Source organism: Hypanus sabinus, chromosome 22 (assembly GCF_030144855.1).
Source record: "Hypanus sabinus isolate sHypSab1 chromosome 22, sHypSab1.hap1, whole genome shotgun sequence".
Taxonomy (NCBI): Eukaryota; Metazoa; Chordata; class Chondrichthyes; order Myliobatiformes; family Dasyatidae; genus Hypanus; species Hypanus sabinus.
In genome coordinates, this window is record NC_082727.1 from 32,730,617 (window position 1) to 32,744,146 (window position 13,530).

Sequence of the window (13,530 nt, forward strand, 5' to 3'; positions counted from 1 at the left end):
CATGAATCAAAACATTGACAGAGGTGCTGAATTCCAGAAGTGAAATGGAAGCAACTTTGTGAACATCAAGAGTCTATGTAATTGAGTTGGGCTATCAGGAACTCTGAAATAATTGGTGGAGAGCAGGAGGGAAAATGAGGAAAGTGCGGGAGAAATTTTCCACAAATGAAAATGGCTGTGGTTCTGGGAGGTTATTTATATCAGAACTAGAACATTACCCTAAGTGTTCTTTGAGGCAGTACCCTGGGGCAAATAATTTTTGGACTCAAGGCATTCCTGGGTAATTTTCTACCTTGCTCAGGATGACACTATTTGAATATGTCCACAAATATTTGCTTAGATTTATGACTGGTTCTGGGATGCAAATCTTAAGCATTACTGCATAACTATGAGGTTGAATGATCCTGGTTGCGTCCAGTGTAGTGAACGGTTTCTTAATATTATGTGAAGAGAATTGAACTGTTTTTGAAGACTGGCCTTTTGAAAGCAGGGTTCTCAGGAAGAAGCCTACCAGATATAAAAAGTCATTTACCATTTTAGATGCTTCAACTTGTTCTTTTATATTCACATAATGAATTCTGCTACCAGTAGTTAGAAATCTCCATCATCATTAATTTCTGGATGTGGCAGAACAATCTAAACTGTTGGATGTTAATACTGCCCTCACATTTAGTAGAAACATCCAGTAATTCATTGCTGGAGCCTCACTAGACTGGGGAGACCAAACATAGCTTGAACGACCTGATAATACTTCTATTCAGTCAATTAAATTGTCTGTTTTTCTCCATCACCCTCAATCTCTGGCACCAGCCCTTACATTGTTCCAAAAACGTTCAATGTAAGTTTGAGGAACCGTTGCTCATTTTATGACTTGGTTTGTCCAGATGTTAAATCCTTTGCTCCCATACTTGTTATCTTTTTTTGCACATTGGTTTTTGTCAGTCTTTTTGTGTAGCTATTCATTGATTTGATTGTATTTCTTTGTTCTATTGTGAATGCCTGCAAGAAGATGAATCTCAGGGTAGTATTGGTGACATATACGTATTTTGATAATAATAAATTTATTTTGAACTTTGATAAGGTATTGTGAAAAGGTCATTTGTTCCAATTTGTAAAACCTGCTTTCTAGCTGCTGAGCTTAACTGGAATATTAACTAGAATATGGCTCAACTAGAACGCACAATAAAACGTTCATGTATGTGTGCGTATGTATGTGCGCTGAGTGATGTGGTGGGGTGAATTGGAACTGGGAACATGCTTACAATTCAGATTCAGATTTTTTTATCACATGTAAATCAAAATATATAGTGAAATACATCATTTGCCTGAACAACCAACACACCTAGGGATGTGCTGGGACTAGCCTATAAGTGTCGTCACACATTCCAGTGGCAACATAACATGCCCACAATGCTTGGCAGGACAGCACAGAACACAATGGCATAGAACATGACAAGCAACAAAACAACAACAACAAAATAAGCCCTTTCGTGCCTCCCAACCACGCACACATACAGACTGTCTTCCAACTCCAGGACAGGCCTCCGACTTCTGACTTCCAATCAACCTTTGGCCTTCAGTTTTCAATATCAACACCCGGTCTAGCCAAATTCGGGACACCGAACTGCAGGTGCAGCGACTGACAACCCTTCATGCCGCATAATGCCCACTGACCTAGGACAGCCTGACATTAGCCATCTACATTATTGAATTTCGAATGTGGAGTGCAGAGTAGAAGCCTTACCCTAAACATCCACATTCCTGTCCCTAGACCCTAACTCAACCTTCTAACTCCTCTTTCTGCCCTCAAAACCGACCCTACAAACTTATTGAACAACTAAGTGTGAGCCACATTCTCAGCAGAGTTCAACAGTGTGCTAAACATCCATTGTTACATTGCAAGCATAACTCCATTTCCTTGTATAAGCATGGATATGCCCAAGAAACAATGCTGGCTCCCACTTCTCTTGCCCATGCTGGTGCTGGTTATAAATGATTGTCTGTCCTGTTCCAGGGAGTGTTACTGGCCATGAATGGGTTGGCTGAGGATATGCAGAGAAATGTGCTCTTCATCTCAGCTTCCACTGTTCTCCAAGCCAAGCCCTGCAGTTTCCTTTTCTCTAGCTCCACACTTCTTTTAATCTCAGATCTGACTGAGTTCAAAATTTCCGTAAATGGTGGGTCTGCAGGGGCTAGCTCCTGTTCTCTCATAACGGTAGAAGTTGTATTAGCTTTTGGTTGCATCGGTGATGCTTGGGCTTGGTTTTGTAGTGAGGAATAATTCTGTAGTTTTGGTGTTCGATACCATTGAGAGTGAAGGGGATTCTTTGACCTGGTTTATTGTAAAGAAGGATCCAGGGTTTTGGAAGAAATATAGAAGGCAGTAATTAAAGCAGAAAAGCAGTATTTAAATCAGGCACTAATTAGAACAGAGTGTTGTAAATAGGCAGCTGGTCAGGGGACACATTAGACCACAGATCTAGTGCAAAAAATAAACAGTGGTGGCAAATTGAGACCCCGCATCAGGATAGAGAGGCTACCCCAAGCTGTTGATTGTACGTCATGTTATTTTAACTCACCTTCCTATTCCTACACTGATCTCTCTGTCTATCTGTCCCTCTCCTCCCTCCCTCCAATCCACCTCCAGTAATCCCCTTTTTGTTCCCATTTTCAAACTCAAACCAATCATCACCAATTTTCATCCCCCTTCCCTTCCTGGCTGCATCCAACTTCTACACTCACACTTCACCCACTGGATCCCCTCCCTCATCTGGTTCTATTTGACTTTCATCTCTTCCCTAATTGTTCTCAATATCATTGTCATTACATCAGATTCTGGCACTTGTAGCACTCTGTCCCTGCTTATCATTGGTTGTTTCATTATTGAAAGGGTGTGGAAGCTTTAAAGAGCGTGCAGAGGAGACTTACCTGGATGCAACATGGATTGGAGAGCATGTCTTATGATGATAGGCCAAGTGACCTTGGATTTTTTTCTCTTTGCAGTGAAGGCATATGAGAGGCAACTTGATAGAGTGGTATAAGATGGTAAGAGACATATATTGGGAATAACCAGAGACTTTGTCCTGTTGCTCTGGGAAACTATCTTAAAATACCCTCTGTGAATTTGTTCTCAAAGCTATTGTTTGCAACTAAATTAGCCCGTAAATACTCCCATCTGTATTACACTATTTTGACACCCCTGTGGATCTGTCAATTCAGCACCCTTTCCTATGGTGTGGCCACTATTTGAAGGTCTACATCCTACTTCTATCAGTATCTTCTATCCCTTGGTTTTTCTACCTTCTCTGAAATGGAGCCTATATCTCCTGAGCCTAGATCGTCTCTCACAGCTATTCGTATTTCATCTTTTACTAACAGTTCTACTCCGCTACTTTTTCCTCCCCACCAATTCTTCCAAATGAAATATTCATGCATATGTTTACTGTTTTAATCTACTTGAATGGACATTTCCGTAAAGACCATCAAATCATATCCATTCACCTCTGTCTGTGCCATTAATTCAGCTAGCTGAAATTGAATACTTTATGCATTTGGACATAAACCCTTTAGACTTGCCCTTTTTGCCATTTTTAATTGTCTTACCTTTTCTTGTATTGTGCTCAATCGGCTTCCTACACTTGACTTCCCTGTATTCAGTTTATGCTTTCTACTGTTGTTTTTTCACTTGGCCATGCCGTCACCTATTTTGCTTCCACTGCATTCACTTTGCCTTTCTACTGTCTCCTCATCTTAACATACATTTTATCTCTTCCTATCCCAAATGTGACAACAGGTCATGGAATTTGAATATTAGCCTTATTTCTCTCTTCAGGCATTCCCGGACTTGGAACATTAACTGTTTCTCTCCTTGCAATTAATTACTGCCTGACCAGTATTTCAACAGTTTGTTTTAATCACATCAATAGTACTTTCCTTCTGTAAGGTGAAGTATTAGAGTAGAATTTTTTTCAACTTATTCATATGATGTGGATTTTATTGGATTGGCCAGCATTTATTTTCTTCATCTGTTTGTCTTTAAGTTGAATAGCTTCCTGGATCATTTCAGAGGAGACCCAAGAAATCATAAGACCTTAATATATAAAACAGAATTACAGTAGGCTATTACATCTGCTCCTCCATTCAATCTTGGCTGGTATTTTTTTCCACCCCTTTCTCTCACTTTCTGCTCAACTCTTAATCCCCCTATCAACCAAGAACCTTTGAACCTCCGCTTAAGTGCACCCAATAACTTGGCTTCCACAGATTTACCAGCCTCCAGCTGAAAAAGTCCCACCTCAACTCAGTTTTCAAGAGACATACCTTTATTCTGAGCCTGCCCTCTTGGATTCTGAACTCTCTTATTAATGGAAATATCTGCTCTATTTCCTCTCTGTCCAGGCCTTTCAGTAACTGGTAGATTTCAATGAGATTCCTCCCTCGTTTTTCTGAATTCCTTTGTGTGCAGGCCCAAAGATATCAAATACTTTTCATCCATTAGCCTTCCATTCCTGTGATCATTCTTGTGCATCTCCTCTGGACCCTCTCAGCAAATGGCATATTCTTTCTTAGATATGTAGTCCAAAATCGGTCACAATATTCCATATATTTTCTGGACATGTTTTATAAAGCCTCGGCAGAACTTCCTTGCTTTCATATTTTAGTCTTCTTGAAATGAATGCTATCACTGTATTTGTTTTCCTTGCAACTGACTCAACCTTGAATCAACTAGATTGTTTTTAGATTTAGAGTCATAAATAGGGTAATGATGGTCAATTTCCTTCCTGGTGAACTGTACAGATTAGTTTGGCAGCCAGTGGTTTTGTTAAATACTGCCCTGTCAAAGTCTATTGAAAGATAAATGGGTATTATTACTCCCACTATCAAATTTGTCATTAGTATCTTTGACCTCTCTTGCCTCAGCTATGTAGATAGGTCAGAAACCAGTCCAATGCAGTAGAAACTGGAAGAGAGGGAACTGCATTAAGGTTAACAAACATTGAGAGAAATGGGGTGATGTCATGTAGCTCTAAGATTACTCTGGTCTTTTAACTGGAAATTAATAATGAATGCTTCTGGAAACTTTAAACAAATTGTGCCTGTGTTAAAATTTTCAGTTTCTGTGTCATACCAGTTGGAAAATAAAATTTATTTTTTCCTATCAGCTTCTTTTTTTATTGTAGCTAGACTGTGAAAGATTAATCAATTAAAAGCAGATTAGAATAAATCCTGTACTCAGGCACTTCTTTAAAACCTTTTTTTATAAACCGGCGTTGATTATGAGCGGCTGCCATTGGAACTTCTGCAGCAGTTTGTTCCCCTTTGCATTTTGTTTTGCTGGATTACATCAGGAGGGGTGAGGCTTGGGGCTGTGGGTGAGTGGCAAAAGAGGACAGAGTGGTGGAACAGCTAGCAGCAATCTTTCAAATGCCAGAACTGACAAAATTATTGACAGTCTGGGTCTCTCAAGGCCATTTCAAAAGGGCAGGCAGATCACACTCCCATCACTGTCACCGCTGCAGGGTCAATGTGCCTGAGATACTAAACTGGAAGCTTATCACTGACACAGGGCTACTGTTACAATGGACACTGCAGGCACAGTGAGCAATTAGACCTGGTGTTGAACCCAAAGTAGTTTTGAACTTCCAGTCAGCAGAGCCTTTCTGATGCCCTTTGGAAACACATTTTCTTCAGCTAATTGACAGTCCAGAAATGTAACAGATGATCTATTTTCTTATGCAACCATTTACACATGTCTCCTTAGCAACAGGAAAAGAAGGATAAGGCAGGCTTTTCGCTTCCTCTCATTCCAAGGATACTAGGTGTTGCTGACCACACTCATACAGCAATCAATGAGTCTGGAGTGTGTGTGATATAGGAGTGATGGGGATGGGAGGGAGATCTTGTGAATAGGACAGTGTGTTTTATTTTAAAAATGAAAATGGAATTGGATAAATCATAGAGGGAACATGTCAGAGGCTGTGTGGCAGGAAAAAGAAAGGGGATGAAGAAGGGCTTTCAAAGAAATAGTATCGGCAGAGTGAGCTGTCCAATGAAGCTGAGTTTCACCCTCAAAAGGAACAGATGAAAGATAGTGCTCCCTTTTCATCTTCTCCTCATAATAAACTTGTATTCTTTGAACTATCTCTAATCCCAGTCTATCCCTCCTTTAATTGTACACAGTAGTCCAGGTGCGATTTCATCAATAGCCTGTATAGTTGTGGGTAGACTTTCTAACCTCATTCTCTTTACAATAAAGACAAACATCATTAGAGCCTGGCACACAGGGTAGGATGTTAAATACTGCAACCACTTCACTTGCTACACATGGATATTTAGGGTTTAGTTGACAATTTTCTGATTATCAGAGAGAAGGAGTGGAAATATAGGAAAACATTAACCCCTTCCTCCCCTCAACTGAGCAACAACAGCAATGGCGCCGTTTTTCAGTCACATTTTGCTTCATTAGGCTTGAAGTCGTACCCAAAATATGGTATTCACTGAAAGGATAGGCTGGTTTTACACTAACACCATCACTGATAACTCAGGAATCTTGCTGCCTGGGTAGTATTATCAGAAAATTCTTAAAGCACTTAACAAGCCATGTAGAATCTAGTGAGAGAGATGAAGTTCACTCTGGATAAGCTCTGATGAAGAGTCATCGAGCTGAAACGCTGACTCCTTTTCTCTACACACTGCTGTTTGACCTCCCGAATAATTTAGGTATTTTGAATAATGGTTTCAGATTTCCAGTATTCACTGTCTTCTCTGAAATTATCGGTGTTTGTGTGAACATTCATTAGTACATTACCCAGACTTGGAGAGTTTGATGTTGCTTGGCTGTTGATTTAGCTGATGAATTTTGCACGTCTCTTCAGCAGTCCGAAAATTCGATAATTTCTAAAAACTGGTCAAAACTCAGCAGGTCAAATTGCTTTGGCTGCTGCATCCATATTGTGGGGATGAATTCCAGTCTTCCACACCTGCACTCTGGAAATACGGAAACTGAGGGTGGCATGTTAGGCATCTTGTTCTGCCAATGGATTCAGAACTAAGTGCAGTATCCATTCTGTAAAGAACTGACTGAAAGGGTTGGACACATTGATTATCTGACTCCTCTGCTTAACATCAACTAACACAACCTATTCATTTGAATGCAACTTCAATTGAAAAAGGAGTTTCTTTATTTTAATTAGTGTGTGTGTGTGTGCGCGCGCCCTTAACTCCTGCTGGAGTCGTCAGGGCGCCGTCATGACAAGTTTTTTTGCACCGATCTTTTTGGTGATTGCTCATCGTACGGTGTATTTTGGGCATCTGAAACCTGGCACAACCCATTCCTCTCCAGGATTTTTTTTTCGAGGTGGAGTTGCTAGCTCGACACTCAACCAAGGTACAGATGGAGAGCGTGCAAGGGAGCCGGCCGGTTTCAAACTCGGGACCTCTCACCCTGAAGTTTGGCGCTGATGCCACTATGCCACTAACCGGCTTAATTTTAATTAGTAACACTACTTTAATCAATTTACACAGGTTTAAATTGAATTAACTTTTTTTAATCTTTTAAGTTATAGAAATATTCTTCTATTGTTGTCCAAATGCTTTGATATTTTGAGACTTTAAGAAAAATTGAAAAGTGTCTTTTTAAATCACGGAGTAACACACACAAAATGCTGGAGGAACCCAGCAGATCAGGCAGCATCTATGGAAAGGAATAGAGAATTGTTGTTTCAGACTGGGACCCATCATCAGAATGAAGGTCCAAATGAAAGATCACAGCACGAAATATTGACTGTTTATTCCTTTACATCAATGCTGTATAACCTGCTGAGTTCCTTGTTCATTTTGTGTGTGTTGCTCTGGACTTCCGGCATCTGCAGAATCTCTTGTGTCTTTGAAATCGTAGCAGTTAAAGGTTTATCACAGTAGGCTGGGCTGTAGCTTCTTCAATCCGAAAGTGGACCACACTGACTCCAGGAATAACTTAACATCTCATGGAATGATCACAGTAGCACAGCCAGCAGGATCCTAGAGGTTATGCTGTTGCAGAAGGTAACAAAAGATCGTACAACAGGGTAACACAATGCAAACTGAGGCCAACTTAATCAAGCCAGTGAGAAATTGTGATGAGAAAATAACAAGCCTACATATTTTCCATGGTGCCATTTGATTAGGTACTGCTAATCAATAACTTCCTCCCTTGGCTTTGTTTTAAGTGCTGCTCTTGCCAGAAACATCTGACTAGGAAGTGGCTATCAAATTTTATGATTTGTGGTAATAACTGCGTGCTCAGTGAAATAGTCAATGGAGAGTTCATTGGAGATTCTGAAATGACTGTGTAATATTAGTTGTTAAATGTTTAATTGTTTCTTGTGCACTTTCCATTATTTCAGAGGGGATGTTAAACTGTGCTTTGACATATCCTTCTCACTGATATACATATTCTCACTCTATACAGTTTCTTATAAGTCTTTCTGTACAGTCCTTTTCCTGAAGATTAATGGCCTTGCTTTCTAGAGTAGACAACTTAAGTATTCAAGTTCAGTTGCACAATCACACACCAAGGAACTATGTTCCCTCTAAGCGCGCACGCACGTTTTTCAACCAGCGCACAAAGGAAATTAATGTGCGCACAATAAGTTAGTTACCTAAAATAATGTAGTAATTAATCATTATACTTATTGAAAATAATCTTTCAGCTATATGTTTCTGTTAACTAGTTAGTCAGTTTTTCAAATACCACAATGCACGTCACTAATTTACATCACCTCACCTTTCCTATTCCAGTTTATACAGCTGCATCGCAGCGGCAGCCATCTTTGCCGGACAGTGTTCATATCATAAAGTTTACAAAGATCTGTTTCAAATCCTGTAGATAGCTTACTAAGTTTTTATTGAAAAACAATTGATTCACTATTTCGAATTCAAAAGAAGCGAAGGGCATGAAGCGCAGAGAACTTTACAGGTTTTAAGTGATGTCTTTGATGAACTGGCTGCACTGTGCAAGATTCTGCAAAAGAGTGGCCTGACACCGATTGATTCACTTCATTTTGTATGAGGCAAAATTAACAAGAAAAGAAAGCAGTATCTGGGAGACAATGTTTCGTGCAGTTAAAGTTTTCCTAAGCCAACAACATGAAGAAAACGTCACTGTAGATACAAGTTCGCTGTTGACTTTTACAAATAGTCTTTGTGTTCCTTTAGAAAAAATGTTTCCTGAAGCTGAGGTACAAGAATGGTCTGCTTTTGAATTCTCCGCAATTGCAGATTGTGACTTCACATTCGGCGATGAAAAAGTTAATGCCTTATGTCTAAAATATCATGATTTTCTATCTGAAAATACTGTAATAGTTAGACAGTTTAATGATTTCAAATGTTCCGTGCAAAAAATATTAAACTGAAACTGATTTCGAAATTTGCTCAAATGGTGTCATTTGTGCTTCAAAATGAACAGCTTTGTGACCTTGCACAGTTGATGGACATTGGGGGGGGACCTTTCTTGCGTCTATTGCGGACTGTGAGCAAGGTTTTAGCCTAATGAATCAACTCAAAGACAAGCTGAGAAACCGTTTAGATGAATGTCATTTGGATATGTTAGTGAGAATCAAAAGCTGTCAATTGGATGGAAGTTCTATTAGTCTAGATAGAGTTTACAAAGAATGGGTAAATGCCAAAGACAGAAGAGAGAAAAAATAACTGAGTGACTTAAATATGTGTGTTATTTTGTTGCTATTCTGTGCAGTTTTATGTCAAGTATTTTGTAAACCTACATAAACTGTGCCATGTGTGCATTCAGTGCGCACATACTTCTGTCACAGGAAAAAAAATTTGCCAACATAAGATTTTAGCACACACTGACTACCAAAAAATTAGATGGAATGTTGCCAAGGAAGCCTGAAATTTTTGAACTTCATTAAAATGTGATTCTAACAGTAATCGAGAATTACTAAATAAAGAGTATCATAGTTATTAATACAATTGATGCAATGTAACAGCACAAGAAAGTACATTCCAAAGGTTTCAAAAATTTGAGATTAATAGCTTGTTTAGTTAATAGCCTTTAATTATTGAATTGTAACACTGATTCCATTTTATATATTTAGGCCACAGATCGTGAGAGAGATCCAATCACTTATCGTATTATAAATGGAGATCCGCAGCAGGTTTTCAACATTACTCAGAGGTAAGTGGAAATGAATATCTTTATTTAACTGCACATCTGTTACTTGTCTGAATTTGAATTTGCCATTCGTACATAAGTAATGGCAAGTAGCAATATGTTTACTTTTGTGTTGTCAGTTCCACTTGTACCAGTAAATGCCTTTGTAAAAGGTTCTGGTTTTAAAATCTTGCTGGTAAGATTCATGCTGTCAAAACTTCCGGTGGTGGAACTCAGACTCAGGCTGTGATTAGGCAGTGAAAGCATGAAGTAAACCTTATGGATTTCCTTGTAGGAATAATCTTGTTGTTTTGCTTCCACTTAACAAAGTCAAGATACTTCTTAAAATCTGTCAAAATTATACATGGCTGAGCCCTGATTCCCTGCTCTCAAAAGTAAGGTTTTGCTTATTTAAAGCACATGTACCAAAGTGAAATATGATTCATGATAACATTAACAAATAGAATGTGATAGCAAACCACATTGAGCAATATTAAAGAGCAATAAGTAAATACTTGTTTTTAGAAGAAAGCCTTTGCGGACTTCTGAAGAACAAATGAGATAGAAAGAAGAGATTTTAAATGGAAGTTCTAGAGATCAGGAGCAAAACGTGATCACCTATAATGAAGGAAGGAAAGGAAAAGACTTTGAAAGGATTAGGGTAGAAATTATGGAATTTTTGGATCAAGTTATTGCTCAACTCGGAGTTAGAGCAGAGAAAAAGCAGTAAAGTGATGTACTGATGGGATTTTATTAGGATGGCAGTAGAGGAATTCTAAAGATGATTAATTTTACAGAGGATGAAAGATGAAAGCCAGATCAGAAAAATATTGGAAGTTACTTGAGAACCACAAAAGACAGAGGTGAGAGGTTCAGCAGCAGGTGAGAAAAGGAAAGATTTTGCAGTTTATATGGTAGTATTAGTATGATGCAAGTGTTTTGCAAGTAGAGTCTGGCGTAAGCATATTGTCAGAGCGTTTGTGTTGGGAGTGTACACACTGGCTTCCATCATCTCAATCACATAGGCTGAAGTAGGTACGTTTATCAGTTGTTTATCTGCTGTGGGTTCATCAGCACAGGAACATGGTTTTAACTCTTATGCTGGTGGGAATAAAATATAAAACTTGTTATTGAATGATACCTTTTACATAGAGAGTGGTGGGTGCATGGAATGCTCTATCAAGGGTGGTGGTGGAGGCAGATACATTAGGGACATTTAAAACACTCTTAGACAGGCACATGGATGATAGAAGAATGGAGGGCTGTGTAGGAGGGATGGATTAGATTAATTTTAAGCGTAATTTTCAAAAGTCAGCATAACATTGTGGGCCAAATGCCCTATACTGTGCAGTAATGTTCTTTGTTCTAACTGTCACCTAAAAGTTTGATTTTAAATAACATGCTATCAAACCATACTTTTTGTAATTTGTGAGTAACATCAATTAACCACCATGAAAGTTAAACATAATGCATTAAAGTTTTTTTCAAATAGGGAAGTGTTACCCCAAGGTGATCAGATCAAATGCGACTCAAATCTTCTGAAAGTTCAATGCTCATCTATGGTTCTCTTTTTATTACTTTATTAGTTATGCATTCAAAAATCCTAAAAAGAACAATATGCAAGATTTCATAAAACCATGTTAATTCAGTCTAAACATGGTGTGAATTTCTAAATCCTGTTGCCAGGGCCTTAATAGTAGATCCTATTATCATCCCTGCTTCTGATGTCAAGCAAACTGGCCTAAAGTTCCTATTTTTACTCTTTCCTGTTTCCTTAAACAGTGAGGTTACAGTTATTAATTTTCAAACCATGGAGATTGTTCATGAACCTCAACACCTCTGGCCTTCAGGTCAGGGAATCTGTCAGATTTTAGTCCAATTAATTGTTCCAATAATTGCTCTTCATTAATATTAATTACTTGGTGTTTTACAGTCTCATTAGACCTTTGGTTACACAAAAATTCTAGTTATGAACTCTCTTCTGTAAAGAGAGAGTCAAAATATTTGTTTAACATCTCTGCTAGTTTCTTATTTCTCCATATAATTTCTTCTGCCTATGTCACCCAGGAAATTATGCGTTGTTGTCTACTTACAAAAGCCTTTGGAATCCTTTTAGTCTGTCTTGTTAGTTTATTCTCATTAAATATTCCTCTTTCTTCTAATTACTTGGTTGCTAATTTTTGAAATCAACCAGTTCAGTCCTTGACACTTCTCTTGGTCACATTTGAGATTCTTCTTTTAATCTAATACAATGCTTAATTCCTTCAATTACACATAGTAATATATTTTCATTAAAGGCTCTATACTTGTTGAGAAATTTTAGAATTTTCATTGCTTTTCTGTACTAGCGGCATATTAATGTAATTTCCTAATCTAATTAAGAGTTATTAAACTTCAGAAATCATTTTTGTTTTAAATTAATTTATATCAATATACAATAATATTAATATTATAAACTTAATATAAAAATTCTATGATTCTTTCCAGAAGGATCTTTTACAATAATACTGCTAATTAACCCTATCTTATTACATTAATATTCAATCTAAAATAGTTCATTCCTTTATTGATTGCTCTACATTATTACAGAAAAGTGTCTTAAAGCATTTTATCAATGCACTTTCCAGCCTAATTTTGATAGTTACCTGCTCTGCCCCAGGTCATTGCAATGTACGTTTTATACAGTGTGCTCATCTGATTTTCTGTTCAGTCTAATGTTATGATTACTGTTAAACAGTTCATAACATACCTCCTTCAGTCTTTTCTTATTTTGTAACTCCCCATACTGAACCTATTTTGGGTCTTTTTGTTTTTTGCCTTCATCTCATTCTTTCATTTCAGAACCATCACACTTCCTACATTTTCCAACATTTACTGAAGATCTAATACCTCAAACATCTATGTCCAACTTGAGGTACCCGTGAACTGGGTGTAGCCGTTGTCCCCATTCGTTAATTCACTGACCTTATTATATGTGCTCTGTGCAATCTCTTAGGGCACTCTGAATGTTGCCCTGTTGTCACCTTGTCATTAATGCTTTATTACTGCCAGTAATTTTTATGTCCTAGAAATACAGAGGTGCTTGGGAGGACATGTGGTAAACCATTATTGCCTGGTGCAAAGGACTAATCAAAACTGTATTGTTGGACTCAAATTGGGGAGTCGGGACCTCAGATAGGGTCAGAAATAGGGAAAACCATGGAGATGGTTTCTTGGTTAGGTGGTCAAATTAAGAAGTTGGAGCCTACTCAGAGAGCAGTGATATTAAAACATGGTTATTCTAAGATGCCCAATGATGGCTGCACCCCAGATAACTATGACTTAATTTCCAAGGAATCTTATGCCTCCCATATCACTTCCGTCAATTATAATTCCACTTC

General features: G+C 38.2%; 1 protein-coding gene across 1 annotated transcript in view; it reads left to right on the plus strand.

Moving 5' to 3' along the window:
* pcdh15b (protocadherin-related 15b) overlaps positions 1 to 13,530 on the plus strand; it is an 831,732-nt gene that overhangs the window by 409,597 nt on the left and 408,605 nt on the right. The window contains exon 17 of the mRNA XM_059948101.1: positions 10,095 to 10,174. Coding sequence (XP_059804084.1) covers positions 10,095 to 10,174 — 80 coding nt within the window. The remainder of the gene's footprint in view (positions 1 to 10,094; positions 10,175 to 13,530) is intronic.